This window comes from Anthonomus grandis, chromosome 2 (genome assembly GCF_022605725.1).
Source record: "Anthonomus grandis grandis chromosome 2, icAntGran1.3, whole genome shotgun sequence".
Taxonomy (NCBI): Eukaryota; Metazoa; Arthropoda; class Insecta; order Coleoptera; family Curculionidae; genus Anthonomus; species Anthonomus grandis.
The window spans coordinates 11,008,023-11,031,886 of NC_065547.1; the positions used below are offsets into that span (position 1 = coordinate 11,008,023).

General features: G+C 32.7%; 2 protein-coding genes across 4 annotated transcripts in view; one reads left to right on the top strand and one right to left on the bottom strand.

The window, feature by feature from the left end:
• LOC126750333 (nuclear speckle splicing regulatory protein 1) overlaps positions 1 to 11,404 on the bottom strand; it is a 14,336-nt gene extending 2,932 nt beyond the window's left edge. Inside the window, exons 1-5 of the mRNA XM_050459907.1 lie at positions 11,268 to 11,404; positions 10,975 to 11,131; positions 10,689 to 10,893; positions 10,359 to 10,637; positions 10,046 to 10,306 (exon numbers count right to left, since the gene is read on the bottom strand). Coding sequence (XP_050315864.1) covers positions 10,046 to 10,306; positions 10,359 to 10,637; positions 10,689 to 10,893; positions 10,975 to 11,131; positions 11,268 to 11,281 — 916 coding nt within the window. The 5' untranslated portion in view covers positions 11,282 to 11,404. The remainder of the gene's footprint in view (positions 1 to 10,045; positions 10,307 to 10,358; positions 10,638 to 10,688; positions 10,894 to 10,974; positions 11,132 to 11,267) is intronic.
• A 572-nt stretch (positions 11,405 to 11,976) lies between these two features.
• Positions 11,977 to 17,341, top strand: LOC126750259 (uncharacterized). Of its 3 annotated transcripts, none has more exons than XR_007665654.1 (5): positions 11,977 to 12,360; positions 15,050 to 15,307; positions 15,375 to 15,528; positions 16,394 to 16,644; positions 16,729 to 17,341. XR_007665654.1 is itself a non-coding variant. In XM_050459817.1 (5 exons), the coding sequence occupies exons 2-5, from the start codon at positions 15,209 to 15,211 to the stop codon at positions 16,866 to 16,868; spliced, it is 588 nt and encodes a 195-aa protein (XP_050315774.1). In that variant the 5' UTR covers positions 11,977 to 12,360; positions 15,050 to 15,208; the 3' UTR covers positions 16,869 to 17,341. The 3 variants fall into 3 exon arrangements, 1 of the variants encoding a protein (XP_050315774.1); XR_007665655.1 differs by having other exon boundaries at positions 15,050 to 15,113; positions 15,178 to 15,528; XM_050459817.1 differs by having other exon boundaries at positions 15,431 to 15,528.
• Positions 17,342 to 23,864: the final 6,523 nt, after the last annotated feature.

Below are 23,864 nucleotides of genomic sequence, written 5' to 3' on the forward strand. Positions count from 1 at the left end.
ATGAAAGTGAATTTGCTCTTCAATATCTAACTCGAAGTTGATCAAGTGTTCTACTTACTTAGTGAAATTTTGCAACGTCGCGCGTGTACGAGTGCTTGCGACAGAGCACCGCCCCGGCCGGCCCGAGGACGGGATTAGTAAACATCTGACTTTCGTGGGAGCTGTGTCGTTTGGCGACAAAATGTCCCAAAATATTACGCGAAAATCCAGGCATTTTTAAAATATTTATTCTAATGCGGGTTTTACAGACATGACAATGTGTAAAACCCACATAGAATTGTAATCTTAAAATGTTTAATATGCTGTATTTTGCATAATGAAAATTAAAGCGTTATTCTAATAAAATATCAACTCTGAAAAAACTATAATAAAAATCAGAAATAAAACTCTAATAAACAAACTTAACAACATATCATTTTTTAAATAAAAGGCTCAAATAAACCGCCTTCTTTCGCTAAACAAAAACTTAACCTATCGTAAAAGCTATTTCGCACCTCCAAAAGAGTTTCAGGTAAAATGAAATTGGCACCTTCGACAATTTTATTTCGCAACTCCTCTAAATTTGTTGGCCTACTAAATTCATGCTTGTAAATTGTCTGCTTAAGGTAACCCCACAGATAAAAGTCATTTAGAGTATTTGTTAAAAATTCTTTTACTCTAGCCGCGTTATGAGCAGGACAGCCATCTTGCTGAAAATAAACCGATCCCAGGTCTATATCAGGTAGTCTTTGAATGGCAGGAAGAACTTGGTTTTGCAGCAACTCGAGGTACTTTTGAGCGTTTAAAGTGCCATCAATAAAAAATGGCCCTATAACATTGTCGCCCAAAATACCTGCCCAAACATTCAATTTCTGAGGATACTGGGTACGAAACTGAAAACTTCTGTGCTCGTTTTCCTGAGACCAATAACGAACAATGGAAGGATTGTGTTTGCCATGTAATGGAAAAGAAGATTCATCAGAAAACAAAATATTTTTTTTAAATATTCGTTTTCATTTGCCTTTTCCATCATGGTTTCACAAAATTCCATTCTTCGCCACTGGTCTTCAGGAAATATTTCCTGAGTTTTTGAATACTTCAAACATTTGTACCCATATTTTTTCCAGATACGAGCAACAGTTTTATTGCTCATTCTCAGTTCCTCTCCAACACTTCTAGTGGACCGTGTCGAATCAAGTTCTAGGGTACTGCAAACCATTTCTTCCCGCCGTTCTATATCTGGACCAACTCAACAGGTGGTTCTTGACGTTTTGTGTGGCATTTTTTACAATCTTGAAGACAAAAAGATGTCTCAAAAATTGTAACCACATTTGAAACCGTTTTTGCACAAGGAATTGGTCTATTCTTAAATGTCACTGAAAACAAATATCTACATACATTGTACTGCCGAATTGCCTCCATAAAATCATTTAATTGGTTGAACTCTTTCGTAAGGGGTATAAACAGCCATAGTGAAAAAAACACGAAAATAACGCTTAAAAATTATTAATGCAACGTACAGTAACACAGCAAAGTGAGGTCTGCTGACTCCCGGTTCAAAAAATAAAAACGAAAAATTCCGCCGCCTGCAGCCGCAACCAAGCGGTGTTGCCATTATTTTGGGTAATACGTAGCTCACGATAACACGATATGTAGAGTGAAAAGCATAGTGTTGGAAATCTTTAAGAATTATTTATAACTAAGAAAGCAACATAATAAGGTGAGTAAAATAATAAGTTTATCACAAATAATAAAAATCGAGGAGGTGTAATGGAGTCCATTCTTTTTGTCACCTACATAAATGCGACGACTTAACCTAAATATTGATGCAGATCTAAAACCCGAGGGGAAATAAAAAAAAAATAAAAGGTGGTTTAAATAAAATTATTCTTCGGCTGCAATCAGCTCTTATATAAGGCTTATCATTGCAAAAATATGAAATGAGGTGAACATATAAATTTTGTAGTGACTAAAATAAGAAAGTTGGTATATAAAGCTTACATACATTATATGAAGAGAAGTTCTTTCAGAAAAACTGTTCATTATAGTATAAAAAGCGCTAGTTGAGTCACTGTTGAGATAGAGCATTACAGCTTGGGGAGAATATATAAATCCAAAAAACTCATCCATTATTCTCTAAGAGACCAACATACAAAATTGATGAAAAATAAAGAAAAACACAAAGTCACGGTCTCACAACGTGTAATAAAACACGTGTATCGCTCTAGTTAGAGCATCATCAGGCCTAAAATAAAAATATTTCTTAAACAAAAAACTAAAAACTTACATAAAACATTACAAAACCTTAAGAAGCCATCCGCACACTTCACAGTACATAAATAAATAATAATTTTAAGGTTATAATTGTATAAAGCAAAAAATAAAAAATTAAAAAGTGGAACGCAACAACATAGACTCAACGAGAATCGAACCCGGTGCAACAAGGTTAGAAGTATAAGTGTAAAACCTATCGGCTGTAGGGACCTAATGCTAAAACAACTTAACACGTTAGCCAATGTAAATTGAAGAAAGTGACTACAAGGAAAATGTTAAACGATACTTGACTAAGTTAAATTGTTAAAAATTAAATTAAGTTCAAAAGTAAACACGTCATTCACACACACGAGAACAGGACCCTTTTTAGCTTTCGTAATTTCCATTTTCTCCAGAAGGTCAAGCTTCTTACCTTTAGGGCATTCATGAAGCATTTCAGCTCCCACCCCCGGAGAAAAATTATGAGTAGAGGCCAGCAAATGGTTCGCAAACGCTGATTTGGTATCACTGACATTGGTATTTTTAAATTTTTCAAAAATCGCTACGTGTTCTTTAATGCGTGTAGAGATTTTTCTTCCAGACTCGCCAATGTATACTGCGTTGCAATCGTTACATTTTAAAGAGTAAATTCCCGATTTAGAAAGGATGTTTGCTTTGTCCACTGTACTGACCAATTGGTTCTTTAAATTATTGACTATCTTAAACGCGATTTTTACATTTAGGGATTTAAAGAATCTTACTAAATTTACGGAGATAGAACCAAAAAAGGTCAAGGATCTAAAGGAACTTGTTGAGTCGTTATTATGAACAATATTGTAAGTCAATTTATATTTATTTAAAAATTTGTAATAAATTTTGTCTATTAAATGAGGGGGAAATCCGTTGTTGAGAGCAATATGTTTTATAATATTCAATTCTTTAGCGAAAGCTTCTTTTGACAAGGGGATATTAAACAGTCTATAGAAAAATGAATTGTATATTAAAAATATTTATTACCTGCTGCTTCTGCTGTAAACTGGACTTTTTGCACTTTGTTGTATGCTGGATGCTCGTTATCACATGTTTTATATATGTTCATAATCACTTAATTACAGCAATGGTCAAATGTTTTCGTACTCTTTTCTTGGGGGGTGACAATGTGGCGCGTCAGCCATTATTTGTTAACAAACAAATTAACAAAAAAATGAACACAATCTCAACTTTTCAATATTGCGAAGATTCAAATATTTGAATAGCAGAAAATTCAACCAAAACGATTTAAAGCCGCTCGACTAGTAACATTAAATAAAATCCGAAGTCGAATAAATACTTTTAAAGTTGGTCACCTCCCTGAGAACGTTATTCAACCAAGAGGAAAGATTATAGCATGTTATAACAAGTTAGTGAGAACTCTCCTATTAAAAACATCTCTTAGTCGTATAGTCATTGAGGGTCTTTTAGACTTACTCGATATAGTGATCAACCAAAATTTTTTCCAGTTTGACAATAACATTTTCAGGCAGGTCTCAGGTTTGGCTATGGGTTCTTGTTTCCCCTTTACTAAGCGAGATTTTCATGAGTCATCTAGAAAGAGAAATAGTTGAGGGTAGGTTTAGAGATTGCCTCACGGTATATAAGAGGTATGTGGATGACATTTTTATAATCTGGAATGGCAGGGAGGAAGACCTACCAAATTTTCTTAGTTTCGTAAATTCCTTACACCCTAACATTTCATTCACAATCGAAGAAGAAAAAGATGGTTATTTGTCTTTTCTTGACCTTCTAGTTAAGAAATGCAACAATAAACTAATTTTTGAAATATATCGTAAGCCCACTACTACCGATAATGTAATTCAGTACTCTTCAAATTCTCCATACTCATATAAATTTGCCTCCTTTAATTCATTTTTCTATAGACTATTTAATATCCCCTTGTCAAAAGAAGCTTTCGCTTTCTCTGTCAAAAGAATTGAACATTATAAAACATATTGCTCTCAACAACGATTTCCCCTTCATTTAATAGACAAAATTTATTACAAATTTTTAAATAAATATAAACTGACTTACAATATTGTTCATAATAACGACTCAATAAGATCCTTTAGATCCTTGACCTTTTTTGGTTCTATCTCCGTAAATTTAGTAAGATTCTTTAAATCCCTAAATGTAAAAATCGCGTTTAAGACAGTCAATAATTTAAAGAACCAATTGGTCAGTACAGTGGACAAAGCAAACATCCTTTCTAAATCGGGAGTTTACTCTTTAAAATGTGACAATTGCAACGCAGTATACATTGGCCAGTCTGGGAGAAAAATCTCTACACGCATTAAAGAACACGTAGCGATTTTTAAAAAATTTATCAGATGATGATACCAAATCAGCATTTGCGAACCATTTGCTGGCCTTTACTCATAATTTTTCTCCGGGGGTGGGAGCTGAAATGCTTCATGAATGCCCTAAAGGTAAGAAGCTTGACCTTCTGGAGAAAATGGAAATTACAAAACTAAAAAGAGTCCTGTTCTCGTGTGTGTAAATGACGTGTTTACTTTTGAACATAATTTAATTTTTAACAATTTAATTTAGTTAAGTATCGTTTAACATTTTCCTTGTAGTCACTTTCTTCAATTTACATTGGCTAACGTGTTAAGTTGTCTTAGCATTAGGTCCCTATAGCCGATAGGTTTTACACTTATACTTCTAACCTTGTTGTACCGCTTTTTAATTTTTTATTTTTTGCTTTGTACAATTATAACCTTAAAATTATTGTTTATTTATGTACTGTGAAGTGTGTGGATGGCTTCTAAAGGTTTTTTATTGTTTTATGTAAGTTTTTAGTTTTTTGTTTAAGTAATATTTTTATTTTTGGCCTGATGATGCTCTAACTAGAGCGAAACACGTGTAGCCCGTTTTATTACATGTTGTGAGACCGTGACTTTGTGTTTTTCGTCAATTGAGAATATATAAAACTAAATTAAAATCATTACCAAATCTACATAATTATATCCTTAAAGTAAAGCAACTCTATGCTTTATCCGAATGCACATTTGCGTATTATAAATGTTTTTTCATTTATTTCTCCTTTTTTTAGGAGATATTTATCAATCATTGCCACAACACTCAACATAAAATTTAAATTTTAACATTGCCGATGTCTCGACCTATTGAGCCATCCTCAGGGTGTAAAAATCAAAAAACATTCCATAAAAAAATTGTATTATAAACAATGGTCTGTCTGGTTCTTAAACACAAGTGGATCCAACAAATGATGACTGATTGTCACTGATAATCAAGTGATTCTATTTCTATTTCAGAACCAGAAAGACCATTGTTTATAATATTTTTTTATGGTTCACTACATTTTTATGTTTGTAATGTTTATCGATAATAGATTTTTACTTTTTATCGCCTTTAGGATGGCCTAATATAGGCCGAAACGTTTGCAATATTAAAAACCTGAATTTTATTTGACCCCACATCCAATTAACTTAGTTGTTAAAAAATGTTGGATCATAAAAATCAAACAACACATTAAATCTGAAAACCTCAATTTTTTAATCTTCTAACAATAAACATCAAAAATGTTTATTGTTATAAATATGGAAAAATTTGAGGTTTTATTTTAGGCTGCTGGTCATTTTTTTATGGGGTTCGCCATCGGCTGTCTTTGTCTGGGTCACTAGTATGTTTTTTTTTGTTCCTTTTACTTGGAGTAAGGTTTATCAGAGGGTTAATTGTAGTTTGGGACTTGTTAGGACTAAATTTCGAAAGCTTGTTGATAATCGAATGAATATTATGGCATTCTAAGTGCATACAGATGTTTGGTCATCTATGATACTTTATAAAAACTATTTCTACTGTAGTAGTTATATTAAAATAAATGTAATAGACAGTTTACGTAATGTGAGAACTAAAATTAAAGATATGCTGAAAAAATATCTTACAATCTCTATTATCAATTGTTGTCAATAAAGTTATTTATCATTAACGTTGAGCCTTAAAATTAAAATCTAAAGCCAAACCTTTAATTTATTTATTATCACTTTAAAAGAAATATATTTATTTTTATTGTTTTCAGTTGGTATCAAGTTCAATTTATGTCAAGATCTTTTTTTTGGCCGTTTAGTTCCTGAAAATGGTTATCATCCAGTCTTGACCTTGCACTGCAAGTGACACACATGGTGAGTCAGTTAATAAAAAGTTATATACAATTAACAACTTACAACTATGCCAATGGTAACTTCTTAACTCTTTATCAATTACCGACTTCTCCAAGGCATTTGACAGAGTAAATCACTTGCTGTTGTTTAATAAGTAAATAAATATACACTACCGCTCAAAAGTATTTGCCCACCATGTATTCTTTTTAATATTTTAAATTATATACAAAAATCTTAGCTTTATACGTATATTTAGATTGTATCCCTTTTGTAAATTGCATATATGCTTAAACAGCCTACCTATCAACTATGGTTTGTTGAAAAACACTGAGTATTTAAAAATAGTTTTGCAAATAACAAACAATGTAGTGAAAATAGGCACTTCTTCTAAAAAACTAATCTCTTTACAGCTCGTTCCGATAAAATTTGAAACATTTAAAGGTGTTTAGTCTTCAAGAATTGATTTTGTGTCACATTGGTAAATAATTTCGCTTGCTTATTGACGATTGTCACCGTTTCTTTGCTGGTTTTTCAACATTCTTTAAAATGGCTAATACAAAAGAGTTATCGGTAGAAACAAAAGGTATTATCATTGGACTTCATAAGGCTGAAAAGACTAACCGTCAAATTTCGACGGATTTGGGAATTCCAAGGCGGACTGTCGATTATAATGTTAGGAAATTCACCAGAGAAGGGACTATTAGCAACAAACCTCGATCGGGAAGACCAAAGGCAACAAGTTCAAAGGAGGATTTACATGTTATAATTACAAGCAAACGCAACAGACGCCTTACCGCCCCTGAAATCACAGCAAAATTCAACAAGGAGCGTAAAAAAGCAGTCAATGTTTCGACAGTAAAACGGCGACTTTATAATGCTAGTCTTAAAGGATGTTTAGCTGTACCAAAACCGCTAGACCGCTACTGAAGGATGTTAATAAGAAGAAAAGACTTGAGTGGGCCCAATCACACAAAGAATGGACCATTGATGACTGGAAGAAAGTTCTCTGGAGTGACGAGTCGAAATTCAAGGTTTTTAGAATGAAGAGGCGAGTTTTTGTTCGCCGTTATGCCAATGAAAGGGTCGCTGAGAGCTGTACGGTGGCCTCAGTTAAATAGGGTGGTGGTTCGGTGATAGTGTGGGGTTGTTTCAGAGGATCTGCAGTGGGCGATCTAATTAGAATAGAGGGAATTCTTCGAAAAGAGGGTTACAAAACAATTTTTGGTTTTGTACTTCCTTCTGGTACTCGAATAATTGGGGAATACTTCATCTTTCAACATGACAATGACCCCAAGCACACGTTGAAATTGTGCAAGCAATATTTAGGTCAACTACAAAGGCAACATCTTTTGAAAGTTATGGTATAGTCCCCACAATCACCGGACTCAATCCTACCGAATTACTGTGGGATGAACTGGATAGACAAGTGCGAAAATCATGCCCCACATCAAAAGAAGACTTGTGGAGCATCAACCAAGAAGAGTGGCACAAGATACCTCAGGAAACTTTGGACAAATTAATTAGAAGACTACCGAAACTCTTTGAAGCTGTTATTAAAAATCGAGGCGGACATGTAGATGAATCCAAAATTTGATTTTCGTAAATTTAATTAATTGAAAAATGTATTGTTTATATTCATTTTGTTATAAATAAACCGTTTCATAAGAATAACTGGTGGGTTTATTATTTTTAGTTATAACTTTAAAACAGTCATATGTAGGCAAAGACTTTTGAGCGGTAGTGTAGGTTTTTCTGATCAGTTTGCAGGGTGCGTGCTTAGTTCTCTTTGTGATAGAAAGTTGATGGTAAAAATCTGCCATTTTTTTTGTCAAGAGTAAGTGATGTAAACTCTGGAGTTCCTTAGGGCGGTGACTGTTACCCTTTATTATTTGGTCTATTATTAGTCAACAACTTTTTTAGTATTTGCTCATGATCTTAAACCTATTTTGATAATTTTGAATGATATGGATGTGGATTTAATTCAGAGAGATTTAGATAGTCTGTCTAATTGGTGAAAATGTAGCTTATTAGTTCTTAAACTTGATAAGTGTTTCAAAATTTCTTTTAGTAATAAGAAGAATAACATTTTATCATCTTATTCAATAAATGGTCAGTTTCTGCAAAATAAAGTACAGGCCAAGTATTACTAGGGAATACTCTTTGATTCTCAATTAAATTTTAATGAACATGTCAATTAATTTTAATTTAAATCTTATTTCAGAATATGATTATTTTCTTATTTTAAACAAATTAAACTTGATTAATTTAGATAAAAAACTGATTATTTATGACATTTCTCTAATTTATAAAATTTTAAATTATATTGTATCTTGTCCATTCTTACTATCTGAGATACATTTTTCAATTCCTCAGAAAACACTTAAAATAATTTATGTTTATTTTACATTAGTTTTCACAGAACGAATTATGGTAGACATTTTATTATGGAGAGAACTCTACATTTTTAAATAGAGAGGAAAGATTAGTTGTTTTTATTAATTCTTTTCAACTCTTTCAGGGGATTCTACTAAAAATACATACTTTAGTTTATCTGTTGCTGTGATAGAAGACTGTTACAAAATGTTGTTATTTTTATGCCTTTATGCATTGTGTAGATTAATTTGTTGCTATTTTTTTTAGACTGTTAACTATGTTCATCAAAATAATTATTTACTTTTGTTAAATTTATATTAACATATCCAAATTATATTATATTGTTCATAAAAAAAGATTGTGACTGGTCTACAGTCTTTGAATGTCAGGATGTTAGTATGGGTTTTAATATGTTTTATGAGACTATGTATCGATTTTTAGATAAGTTGATTTCAAGAACAAGAATTAAATCCAATACATCCGCTAAATTTCCTGGAAAACAGGTTTCCTCTCAATTGAAGACATAAAAATAAAAAGAAAAATAAACTTCATCATCAAATAAGCAGTAAAGAAAGCCCTAACTGAGTTGAATATCAGGTCCTTAGAAGTAGAATTAAAAGTCATGCAAAATTTGAATATAATTTATGTAAAACCACAATAGAAGAAAACTTGGTTGCTGCTCCAAGGACCTTCTGAGACTTCTTTAAATCTAAATTTAAGAGTGCCTGCATCACATTAAATGATATCAAATTTGATCAGTCACTTGATGATGCAAATGACTTTGCTCCAACATTTTAAATCTGTGTGTGGGATGTCCTTTTGTGGGATGATTATTTTTATTTTGTTCTGTTCATAGAAAAAAGTAATTGCTCAGTGTTATTTAAAAAATAAGTGTCAAATGCTTATTTAATCTTCCTTTTGTTGGCACTATTTCTTTTTTAATTTACTATAAAAAAAATTAAAACAGACAGTTTACATGTTTCACAATTGTCTCCCTTAAAGATCAGGGACAAATTTCCTTTATCTATTTCTTTTTGTTCATTTGTAACCCTTTTGAAATAAATGAAACTTTATTATTATTATTACATGTGTTAAGTTTCTTATTCAGCTTAAAAGATTGTTTCTTGTTTACATTTTAGTGTATATTGCATTTTATCTTTTAAGTATGAAACTGGTAGCACTATACAACAAAACTTTTTGGTTCTTAACCCCAAAAAAAATTACTCAAACATAGAAACCCTCAGAATTAAAATGATTATTTCATAAAATTTTATTTTACTTACCTTCATGTTCAATAGACTTGTCAATTTCTTTCTTGTCTGTTTCTGGTTTGGAAGTCACTTGTTCCTCCTCACTGTCACTATCTGAAGAGGAGTCCACACTAAAGTCAGAATCAGCATCAAGATTTGAAGGTAAATGTTGCTTTGGTAGCTCCTCTTTTCCATCTGCTTTTTCATCTTCACTGTCTGAATCCTCTTTTCTTGATCGGTATGTTCTGCTTTTAATGTCTGACTTTCTTTTAATTGCTTTCTCTGCATTATTATCTTAAAATCAAAGAAAATTATTCTTGCTCAATAGAAAATAGGAAACATGTACCTGAATCATCGCTGTTGCTACTGCATCTAGGTTTCTTACTGGGACCCGGTTCATCTTTACTTTTACTTGGTTCTTCCTTTTCTTTGTCTTTGTCAACATAATTCACTTTTTGATCATAAAGATGTCTATAAAACCCATCCAAATTTCCTTGCTTGGTCACATCTCCTATACTTTCCAAATACTCCTCCCGCTTTTCTGCTTCCTCCAAAGCCCTCAGCTCTTCTAACTTCTTTTTGTATGATGAGGTAACAAATGATTCTTTATCCTTAAATTCTTCACCTAAAAAAATAATTTTTATGTGATGTCCACTAATAATTCATATAAACATACCTTCTGCCTCCCTCTCTTTTTGCACTTGCCTCTCAATTCTCCTCTCATGTTCCCTTTTCCTTCTATCAGCAGCTGCTAAAAGATTCACAATATACTTTGGTTTCTTTTCAACATTTTTTTGAGCCAGTTTTGTTTCCTTCCTTTTAGTTTCGATTTCATCATACACTTCATCATATTGGTATACAGTTGGGTCTTCTTCTAAGGCCTGGCATTTATCAAAAATTATTTTAAATATTTTCTCATGTATCTTTAATGAAATTACTGTCACAAGATTGTTCTCACTTACCTTTTGTTGACTAATCAAGTCTTGCTTCTTAACTTTGGTGTAACCTGTTGGTTTTTTTGCTTTTGGTGTGTCAGAGTCTGAGTCTTCATCAAATATAGAAGGCCTGGATATAGTTAAGCCTGAACCAACCTTTTTATTTGGAATAATCAAACCATACCTGATAAAAAAGTGAGTAATTAAGTAGTTAGTAGAAGGAAGAGTAGGTATATAAAAATAGCATCTGGGTATTTGAATGGACCTACTGTAAAATGGTTGTTAATTAGATATGTTGCAAAAAGCACAAATTAACTTACTGTTTCTTAGACATTTTATAGTTTTCTTTTTTAAATACAATGTTTAAGTTTATTATATGTAGCAAAATAAAAACAAAAATAAATTATTATTTGGGGTTATGTTGCGTTTGCTAATACATTTACGTCACAATTTAAAAACAGAAGCCTGTAATATCGTGTCTACTGGTCATCAATTTTTTAGTCCGCGCCCTATCGCACTTTATAATAGTGGGGTCATAATGTCATAACACACTCCTAAAGAAATTTAATAAAACTTAAAACAATTATATATTCCGGCAATAAATTATATTGTTAAACAAAGCTTAATTTCGTGATTCAAATTTTTGAAACCTCTTAATATTTTTTATTTCTTCTGGAACTTCATTATATACTTTGCAAGTCTGATATAAAGGATTTCTTAGACCTGCATTAGTTCTCACTGTGCCTTGGTAAATATTAAATTGAGCTCTAGTATTATACAGGGTATTTTAGAACTATGGGATCAAACTTCTTGTTCAGGGCAACAGAAGAATCCATTTGAGTATAGGAACCCATGTCCGGAAATGCGTCACTACGCCACTACGGCCCTAAGACGCGTTAAAATTTATAAAAAACATTGATTATCTAAATAGGATCTGCTGCATTTATTTTTACGTTTTGTACATGATACCATAAAAACAATTGTTTAAAATCAACGCTTATCAATGTCAATTCTCAATGTCATGTTTAAAAATTTTATAGCTTACAATTTCTAAACATTTATTGCGAATGGAAAACTTTATCTTATTAAGTTTGAACGTGTGTGTCTTTTGCCGACTTGTTCATACGATTTCATTTAAAAATTGTCAATATTTTGATACATTGTGTGGCGATATTGTCCTATAAAATCATGGAAAACAATAGGCATTTTTGGACGGAATTTATAGAAATTTATCAAGAGCATTCTTGTTTATGGGATGTCAGATCTAATGATTATTCTAACAAACATAAACGTAACGCAAGTTACGAAATTCTCTTAAGAAAATTAAAAGAAATAAACCCAACAGCAACGATGGAACTTTTAAAGAAGAAAATTAATAATATGAGAACAGCTTTTCGAAGAGAGTTGAAAAAGGTAAGTTATAAGTAGTTATTATCTTCGAAATTAGGAATCGGGCAAAGTTTTAGATATATACTACGTGACTTTGAAAATGGAAAACCTCTATTTTTTCCATAAGAGCCAATACAAAAATGCTCTGTTTAAAATTAGCTATATCTCTTTTAATAATTGAGGTAGGTATCAAGAGATTTAAAAAAAGAAAATACCAAGGAAAGTTTAAGCTATAACTTCACTATAAGATCGCGATTTTGCTGTATCCCCTGTGGGGATCCAGGGTGATTAAAAGTTTTTGAGCAAAGGATTCCATAAGAATAACATTACGAAAAGTATTCCAAAACTTTTAATCACCCTGTGGGGGTATACTGTTAACAGCAAAATCGCGTTCTTATAGTGAAGTTGTAGCTTAAACTTTTCCTTGATATTTTCCTTTTTTAATAATATATAATATTTTCAATGTCATGTAGCATAACTTTCAATAATAGTCATTTATATTACTAGCGCTATAAGAGTTTATTATTTAGTAACCTTACCACTCATACGAGTGCTGTAATGAAGGCTTACCACACATAACACATGTAATATGAAAATTTTATTAACGACTTTAATTAGGTATTATCTACTCATGTTGGCATCGTTGAGTGATGCGATAAACTGAATCCATTACAATACTAGTGCGGCATAAGACTCAGTTCATAACTCAAAGAAACCAAAATGAGTATCATAATAGGCTCTTATCTAAATGTTCCTAGATAAAAGAGGTATTGATTCAAGGTACAAGATTCCAAAGGAACAGGCATAGGAACAGATGATTTATATGAACCGACACTTTGCTACTATGATTTGCTACTGTTTACATCACAATCAGGAAGCGGCAGAAAAGGAAGAGCGATTGACGATGATGAAGTATCGGAAAGTAATAACACAGTAAATAGATTCCAACTTCAGTTTATTTTAGGATAAGAATAACAACTATTCACATAAATAATAAAAATTACATATTACGATGTTACCTATGAAATCATTTTTTCTTGGAATGTAGTTTTTCCATTAGTATTGAAATAGTTTTTATAAGAATCTCTTACTTTTTTTGAGGCATTACTTGAATTTTTTGCTGCAATTTTTTCCAGATTTAGTCAATTAGTAGTTTGTCTCCATTACCGTCACAACCGCGCCACTGATTGTGTCTTCAAAATCTATAGTTGCTTCTGTTATGTAGCTTTTCTTCGATAACCTCCTCAAAAAGTTTTGAAGTGCACAGCACGCAAGGACGATATCATCTACTGTTTCAACATTTGTAGCAATAGGTTGTAAAAAAACTCTAAAACGTGATGCTAGGATGCCAAACACGTTTTCGACAACTCGGCGGGCTCTGCAAAGGCGATAGTTGAAAATTTTTCTGAAAATTATTCCTCTCTGCGGGTATGGCTTCAATAAATTCTTCATCAGCGGAAATGCCTCATCTCCAATAAAAACATAAGGCACTAAGTCATTACTACCAGAAAGTTTAGTTTCTTTCGGTGTATTTAACTTGTTTGACATTAAACGTTTGTAAATTCCTGTTTGACTCCATGTTCCTCCATCTGATACCCGTCCATTGGTACCCGTGTGAACATATAAAAATTCATAATTTGCATTGACAATTGCAAATAACACAACGCTAAAAGTACCTTTGTAGTTAAAATAAAATGATCCACTTTTGGCTGGTTTTTTAATAGTGATATGCTTTCCGTCCATCGCTCCCAAGCAGTTGTCGAATTGCCACATCTGTTTAAAATCATCTGCAACTTGTTGCCACTCTTGTTCATGCGATGGGACCGGAAATACATCCACAAATTTGCATGACCTTATATTTTGGATTTTCTTTTTTTCTAGATAGATGCTGATGATAATAGTGAATATGAAATACGATTTTTATCATCGCCGCCTTTATACTCCTCCTGATTTGGGAAGTCAAGGAACTTCGGCAGAGGAGAAGACTACCTCAACACCACTATCTAGTACAGCTTTATCCTGCAGATCTATTGCCAAATATTAAAAGAGAACAGTTTCTAAGACGATTAATGAAAGTTAACTAAAAAATAGCGTTTGATCGATTTAGCTCATACTGCGTTGATTAGAGATACAAATAATGATGAAAATGAAAATGAGTATGCAATTGCAGCTAAACGAATAGGTTACCAATTACAAGGAGTGGATGAACATCAAAGAATTATTGCTGAAAAACTAATATCAGATGTGATGTTTTATGCGAGAATGGGAAAACTCGCAGAAGATGCTGTTGTTTATTGCAGTAACCCGACTACTCAAAACACTTCATATTCTTCCACACAATTTAACAATACAAACTTACGTCCATATATAGCCCAACATTCTCAAAGTGTTACTACAACCCCACAGGAATACACCTATCATACACTTCAAGTCCAAAATCCTACGTTTACCAAACATTCTAATACAACGTCAGATATCAGAAACTATATTAATCATTTCGAACTTAGTGACTACAATGAATGATTCTTTATTTTCATGCAAATGTTTTTTTTGTTTCATGTAAATTTGGTTTTCAGAAAAACATGTGTACAAAGTTGAATATTTTTCCTTTTTGAATATTTTGATATAATGTTATTTGAGTTTAATATAAAAATAAATGCTCTGTTTCCAACTTTGTCATGGCTTTACCTACCTTCAAGTATTCTCTTTTTAGTGATTCATAAATAGCTCGAAAGGTTTCACGAACGATTTGACCTATGGACTGAGGTGATATAGCTGTACTGAATTTAAGGAATCTTAAGGTCAATGCAATATAATTTTGTTTACATTTTTATTTATTAGTTTCTTTTGGAGTTTTATTACGAGACGTGCTATGGATGAGAAGAGAAAAAGAATATTATCTTTGCTGCTAGAAGAAGAAGAAGAGGATGATGATTTGGTACTGTTTTCAATATTAGATATAAGGCGTGAGGTTAGTAACTTATTTAAAAGGAGAAGAACTGAAGGAACTTTTAAAGTTCTAATTAAAAACCATTTAGAAGAAAACGAACCAAAGTTTAAGGAATATTTAAGATTAAGTAAGTTGCAATTTAAGGAAGTTCTGAACATGATATCGCCTTTATTGGAAAAGCAGCCTAACAGCTTTGTTCAAGATCCAATAAGTGGATATGAAAAATTCGCTTTAACTCTTAGGTAAGTAAACAATAATTTGTGTCATTATAGCATTTTTTTTTAAATATGGTCATGTCTTAAAGATTAAGTAGAAAACTTGTCCCATCAGAAATAGCATCTAAACTTCTAGACTGAGCCTCAGAAATATTGTCTCTTGGTATACTATTTTGCTGATAGCAATAGGGCTCGCAGGAATGATTTGCCTGCTTATTATGAGAAATTGAACGGTATTCCAAGTCGGTAACAATTTGGCAAACTTTAGCTTTTGCCTCAACTGTTAGGTGGGAGAAAAAGTCATTACAGTTTGAGCCATACTCTGAAAAAATGTCATTATCGGATTTGTTTCATGCGTAGTGATGGGTTCAGATGGAGATAAATCACGAATTAATTCATTTCTCTCTTTGCCTCTGTTCTCTAAAGCTGCAAGAATGCGATCTGTATTTTTCTTTTTGTTTGCACTTTTCTTGGGTATTTCAGATTCCTCAAAACATCTTTTTTTAGTGTTATTGTCTTCTTTCTCTTCTTGCTCTTCTTGTTCAGTTTCATCTGTAACAGCTTCTTCATTTTCTTTGTCTTGGTCATTTTCATAAAGTCCATCAGAGGTTGGAGATCCAGTTCCGGAAACATTAGTAAAAGACCTATGTAAAAAAATTATATAAAATAGCATTCTATAAAGGTCACCTTTTTAAAAACCTTACGCCTTTTCATGTGGCACTTTTCTTAGGAATGACATGCGATCCAAATACTCCCAGGTTGATCTGCTGCAAGCAGCAAGAGATCAGTACCAGTTGGTTGTTTCGTTATTAGTTTTTGTTTCCTATTATATAAATCTCTTAATGTTCTCCATATTGTTTTGCAGTCTTGAGCTAAAATGTTTTTTTTTCAGATATCTGGCAGCAGGAGAATCTTTCCGTTCGTTAGCATTTGCTTGTAGAATTTCGCATAACCACATAAGTTTAATTGTTAAAGAAGTGCTAGCAGCAATATGCAAGAAGTTATTAACTATTTATTTACCAGTACCCACAACACAAAGTATGAGAGCTGTTGCTGAAGACTTTAATGAAATATGGAACTTTCCTAATTGTTGCGAAACAATAGATGGAAAACATTGCCGTATAATATGTCCAAGTAATACCGGTTCGTTGTATTTTAATTATAAATCGTATTTTTCCATTGTATTGCTAGCTTTGGTTGATGCTAAATATAGATTTATATTCATAGATGTGGGTTCGTATGGAAAAGAAGGCGACAGTGGCATATTTAAAAAGTCAAAGCTTTATGAATTTTTGTCAAGTGAAGATGCATTCCAGAGGAAGCACCCTTGCCAAATATTAATACAGTTTTGCCACATGTTATTATAGGAGATGAAGCTTTTCCGCTTTCAAAACACCTATTACGTCCTTATCAAGTTTCTGATAATAATCAGAAACGTATCTTTAATTATAGGTTATGTAGGGCAAGAAGAACTGTAGAAAATGCCTTTGGCATTTTATGCCAAACTTTCAGAATATTCTTCACACCTATTGCTATTAAACCAGATACACCAGAGCTGTTAATTACAGCGTATTGTTGTTGGCATAATTTGCTAAAAAACTAAACTGTTCGAACTGCAAGTGAAGAAGAACCTGCCACAACTCTTCCAACTAAAAATATGGTACCATTAAATAAAATTGGGGGAAATGCGACATTACAGGCATTTAGAACACGGGAGGAATTTATGAACTACTTTTGTAGTAGACAAGTTCAAGTCCATTGGCAGCAAAAATTAATAAATCGAACAGATAAAAAATAATGTAAATATAAGTGTTTTTCTTAAATATATAAACTAAACTTACCGCTTCTTTTAATAATTCCAGCAATTTCCCTTCATCACATTGTCTTTATACGATTTTTGAGAGGCATCATACAGCGCAGGATGTTGAGACAGGATGCTGTCAATTAGGATATCGTCCTGCTCTTTAGAGAATTTGCAAAAGTTTTTTGGATTTGTCATAAGAAAGTTGCTTTTTATTCAATTTTAATTTAAAAGCACGTGATTCTCTCACCGTGCGCAACGGACGATTGCGTAGCGTGTGCGGAGTGCGCGATACATAAAACAGCCGCATTTATTTACACACGATTCAATCCATGCGGATTCCGCATTGCGTACTCCGCTTGCGCACTCCGCAGTAGATAGACCATACCTTTACGCTTACGCTTACGCTACACGAGCAACTCCATCCTTACCACTTCCAGAAAGTTCAAGGTATGACTGCAGCCAATTATCATCCTAGAGTTCAATTTTGTCGATGGCTTCTGGATCACATCATTGCACAACCAAATTTTTTACCATATGTTTTGTGGACCGATGAAGCCTCTTTCACAAGAGATGGTTTTTTTAATAGTAGGAATAGCCATGTTTGGGACGAAGAAAATCCTTAATGCAATTTTTCCAAGAAAACATCAGAATCGTTGGTCTGTAAACGTATGGGCAGGCATTGTTGATGATTATTTAATTGGGCCTTACCTTCTACCGGAACGGTTAACGGGACCTATTTATCTGCGTTTCTTCTAGGAAGTTCTCCTAGAACCCCTTGGAAATGTTCCACTAAACGTTAGACAGCAGATGTGGTTTCAGCATGATGGAGCGCCGGCTCACTTTGCTCTACAAGTACGCGAGTATTTGGCTCAGAGATTTTGGGCACCGTTGGATTGCCAGAGGTGGAGCAGTTTCTTGGCCTCCTAGGTCACCCGATTTAACATCGCTCGATTTTTTCTTGTGGGGTAAAGTCTTTAGTCTACGAAACTCCAGTAGAATCAGAGACTTAATTAGACGAATAACAGCAGCATTTGAAATCATTCAAAACGAGGATCAAATTTTTAGTGTAGTCCGCCGAAATCATGTGCGGCGTTTAAATCGGTGTATTGAGGTTGGAGGAAGACATTTTGAGCAATTGTTGTGATGGTATCATATACAAAAGGTAAAAATAAATGCATCAGATCCTATTTAGGTAATTAATTTTTTTTCTAAATTTAAACGCGTCTTAGGGCCGTAGTGGCGTAGTGACACATTTCCGGACATGGGTCCCCTCTCTCTAGGTCTCCTATACTCAAATGGATTCTACTGTTGCACTGAACAACCCCTAAAAATTTGATCCTATAGTTCTGAAACACCCTGTAGTTATCTAGATCACTGTTTTTATAATATCTACACTAGTTCTTTGTTGACAGTTTAATATTTTATATACTAATTTAATTTGTTCCAATTCTAGAATCACATCAAGTTTTGGTATATTTAATTCTGTATATAGAGTGTTTGTATACTAGTTAGTCTATCATAATTGAATAATATTTTAAGAACTTTATTTTGTAAAATTTGAGTTGCATTAAAATTTATTTTATTGCATGTACCCCAAATTGGTATTAAATATCTAAAATGCGAGCGAAAAAAAGCATTATAAATGTTAAGTTTTGTTTTGTTACTTATAAAATGTCTACATTTGTATGTAATTGGAATCATTGCTAAATTCTTTTTTCAATGTGTTGTCCCCAATTCAAGTTAATGTCTATTATTAAGCCTAAATATTTAATGCTGTCTACTTTTTCTAATGACATATTATTAATATTGATGTTAAAATAATTTTGAGAAATTACATTTTTTTGTTTAAATAACATATAATTTGTTTTAGTAGTATTGATTTTTAATCTATTATCTAGGAGAAACAAACACTAGGTATATCATAAAGTTAATTAAAAAAAAAACAATTTTAATAGCGTGTATTTCCTCCCCTCGCCGCAATAACAGCTTGCAGTCTTCGCGGCATCGAATGAATAAGGTTCCTTATTCTTTCTTGAGAAATAGCCTCATATTCTTCGATCAGCGCTAGTCGTAAGCCTTGCAAGGTTTGTGGTTGTACAGGACGACAAACGGCCCTTTTATGTTGATCCCAAAGATGTTCTATTGGGTTGAGATCCGGGCTACATGCAGGCCATTCCAATCTTGGGAGTCCAACTTAATCCAGATATTCGCTCACTACATATGCAACGTGAGGTCTAGCATTATCATGCATTAATGTAAATTGGTTCCCAATGAATGGAGCAAATGGGACAACAACTTCTTGAAGGATTTCCTCAATGTAACGGTGGGCGGTTAGAGCTTCATTTTCAATTAATACAAGATTGGTGCGTGCTTCGGTAGAAATACCCGCCCAAATCATGACTGAACCTCCACGATATGAGATTTGTTCTGAAATGGTGCAGTCAGCATATCTTTCATTTCTACGTCTGTATACCCGCTCACGACCATCTGGCGTCCTTAAACAAACCCTGGATTCATCTGTTAATAGTACGTTTGCCCACTGTTCTAGAGTCCACTCAAAATGCGATCTTGCAAACCTCAGTCGGTGTTGTCGATGCCGAGGAAGTAATTGTGGACATCTTGCTGGCCTTCGTTCTTTCACTTACACTTACTCCATGAAGTATTCGCAAGTCATTTTTTAGACACACAAGAACTAATGGTGACAAAGTGATCATCAGCTGCAGTGGTCATTCTCCTTCTGCCAGAGCCTTGTCGTCTAGTTAAAATTCCCGTCTGTAAATACCTATTCCAGGCATCTCGAACTGTGGACCGCGGAAATCTCAGAGTACGAGCGACATAACTTTTGCTACGCCCATCCTCTATTAACGCAACAATTCTACCCACGTCTGCTGGAATTAATACCATATAGACACACAACAAATTATAATAGTGACACTGTCAAACTTTATGTCACATTAATTGCGTCCTTAGCCAACGTCGATAATTTTTAACCGAAAACTTGACATTAATTATTTAAAAATAAGCTTCAAATCAGCGTTTTAATACAAAATTTGCAGCTCGCAGCAGAAATGAGATCATGGAATGAATCAAAAATCGAAAAATTTAGAATACATCAAAGATTACAAGGAACAGTATGTAAACAGAATTATCCACCTTAATTTTCCTACAGAGTCTTTTGAAATTACGAGAAAAAACAACAGTTTGTTTTACTCCTGTATAATATAGCCTAATCGAAAAATGCTACTTTACAAAATGATTTTAAAAAATCACAACAAATATATCTAAAAACTGATGGCAAAATCGTGATAATCTGATAAAAAATTTATAAAACATCAAACTTGGCCAATATTTCAGGGTGGCGGCATTTTGTGCCGGCGAGTATATATATTTGAATCATTATTGACTAAATTCACAGATGTAAATAGCTCACAGATGTAAACATCTGTGCTAAATTTCACAAATCATTTTCATTTGTACCTGCAGTGTATAATAGGACAGTATCGTCGGCAAAAGTAAAGTACCGTGCCTGTAGGTTTGCAAATTTAAGACTAACTACATATATACATAGGGAATACAATAGGGGACCTAAAACAGAGCCTTGAGGGACTCCATACTCATTAGTTTATTAGATTAGTTATGATTTTTATTAGATTATATGCCACTCCTCTAAATCCCAATTTATATATAATTTTTTTAATAATATTCTTATATCCACCACATCAAAAGTCTTACTAAGGTCAACAAACACAGCAACAATTTTTTTTTCCATTGCGGGGTTTTTGAAACGTAATCTACAAGATCTACTGTAGCACTTACGGTACTACTATGCTCCACAAAGGCATATTGACATTTATATGTTTTAATAAATTGGTTAATATAACACATCATTCGTTTTCTCATTTCTCATCAACTTTTTCGACAATTTTAGAAAACACGTTTATGACAGAAATTGGCCTATAATTATTAATATTATCTTTACAACCAGACTTAAAGATTGGGCATACTTTGCTTAATTTTAATACCGTAGGGAACTCGATAAATACCTCCAGATAATACATTATTAACCAAGGTAACAAGAATTTTAGTAATCGCATTCTTGGTGTTCCGTAAATCCATTACTGTTATTCCATCATGTCCTGCTGCTGAATTTTTTTTTAATCCCATAGTAATCTCAGTTATTTTTTCTTCCCATGTAGTTTAGAGATATATAGTGCTTTCTTGTGTGACTTCCGGGAAGTTAGAGATATATCCAAGTTGTTGTATTGCTTTGGCTAGGTCAGAGGAAATAGTTTTACCTACTCGTACTTTAGCAAAATGAATATTTAAATATCGGACAATATCATTGGTTTCTTCTATATATATATTCTGACGAATATTCAGTTTATCAATTTGCGTTTTATAGTTCTTGTTCATAAAAAGTTGTTAATAAAACCCCATTGTTTCTTTATGTTATTGCCTGTTGCCTGCCATTTGGACCGAAAGTATTGATTTTTTAAGGCTTTGATTTTATTATTAACATTATTTTTGGGTTTTGAGAAGTCCAATTCCAGTTGTTTGTTATTGGGATTTGTCTTTATAGGCATTATCTCTTATTTTCATCATATTAAGTAGTAATTTTTAGTTATCTATTTTTTTTACGTATTTTTAGTTCCTTTACTTTATGGCATTCTTTTTTGCATGTTGTGATTCCATTAATAACTTCTTCAAAGGTCTGAATATTGTTATGGCTTACATAAATATCAAAAGTATTAGAATTTTTTTTTGTGATCTATAGATTTTACTTTATGTATTATTTTGGGTTTGAATGTTTTACCTATACGTATTAAATTAGATGTAACAAGTTCGTGGTCAGTTAAGCGTGTACTTTCTATATTAACAGGGTTCTCAGCATTAGAAGTAATGTGTTTATTGGACTTTTATTGGTCATTAAAGTATGGTCTATAATTGTTTTTGAATGATTTGTGATACGTGTGGCAGATATGTTATTTACAATTTTAAAATTACTTAACTCTAACGTGTTATTATACCATTTTACTATGCTACAATCATCTAACAAATTTATGTTCATATCCCCGATTATAAATGTTTTTTTGGATGTTTATTTATTATTACTTCTAAATCGTTGATAAACTCACAAATTTCGCCCACAGATACACATACCCAGTTACACACATCCCCCATAGCCGATATTTCAACCTGTTGAAACTTTATATTATATTCCTTGATATATATAGAAATTCCTCCTCCCCTACTGTCTCTACAAGAATAAACTGCTTGGTAGCTATTTAATTTGTAAAATTTACTTTCTTCGTATTTTTACCAAGTATCTGTCAATACCAGAACAGCACAGTTTCTTTGCTATACAAAACATTTTAGTTTATCTAGTTTAGTTCTAATACTTTGTATGTTCATGCAACAGAGACTTTATTTTGTGGGGTTGTTAGTTTAGCTTGGGTAGAGAATCATAACCTTAAGATGAATGCCACTAAATCAAAATTTTTAATAATGTTGGCAAATAATATAAAAAATACCATTTCTATTCAAATAAATCACACACAAATCCCAATAGTATCAGAAGCAGAAACTTAGGCATAATTTTCGACCGATCCATGGGTTTCGAATCTCTTTTTAATAAACAAAATTAAAGCTGCATATCTAAGATTAAGGCATATATAAAATAAAAACATTTCTCACCGCAAAACAGAAATATATTTACTTTGCGAAAGTCTGGTTTTGTCTTTGTTCGATTATAGAGACGTAATTTATGGAGATTCCTTATCTGTAAGTACCAAAAAGGCTATTCAAAAAGTTCAAAATTCCTGCACGAGATGGGCATATAACATTCCATATTATAGACCTCACATAACACCGTATCTTAACTCGGTAACATGTGAATGTTTGTATACAGAGTCACAAAAAGAGGACAACCAGCATATTTAAGACACCAGCTTCAAGACTTTGTCCATTCTCATACAACTCTAAATAACGATTTTGTTGTACCTATCCACAGATCAGCAGCTTTTAGGCGTCTTTTTAAATTTGTTGCTGTTTAGATATGGAACAGTCTCTCCCAAGAACTAAAGGAATTACCTCTCCAAAGCTTTTTTACGTCAAATTAAAAATACTTTTGGGTCAAAATATTAATTGATTTTATTTTTTTTTAATATGTTCTTGCAACAAAAAATCAGTTTTACGTGTCTCCGATTAGTAGATTCGCCCGTTTATCTGCATTTCTCCGCACGCCGGTCTCCCTTCTCGCTATCTCACATCAGCGCTGCCTCCCTATATAAAGCTGGTATTCCCATTTCCCATTGAGGGTATATAACTTTATGTGCATGCCTTTTTTTTATTAATATTTTCCATAGTGGTTTTTCTTGACTTTTTTTATGCTTTTACATTCCTATTCAAATATAGGTTCTTTTAATTTTGGCTCATAAATATTTAAAATGTATTGCAAGAAGAATGTAAATAGTTGTTTAAGGTTTTTAAAAGGGTTGTCTTAGTTGTACTACACTTTACTGATAGTGGTTTTAATCGGGATCAAACACTCCAATTTGTC

Coding starts and splice junctions, on each gene's coding strand:
- LOC126750259 (XM_050459817.1), top strand. CDS start 15,209: ATGGATGAGAAGAGAAAAAGAATATTATCTTTGCTGCTAGAAGAAGAA. Junction 15,308..15,430: donor TATTAGATATAAGGCGTGAG/GTTAGTAACTTA, acceptor TTGCAATTTAAG/GAAGTTCTGAACATGATATC. Junction 16,645..16,728: donor AATATGTCCAAGTAATACCG/GTTCGTTGTATT, acceptor TTATATTCATAG/ATGTGGGTTCGTATGGAAAA.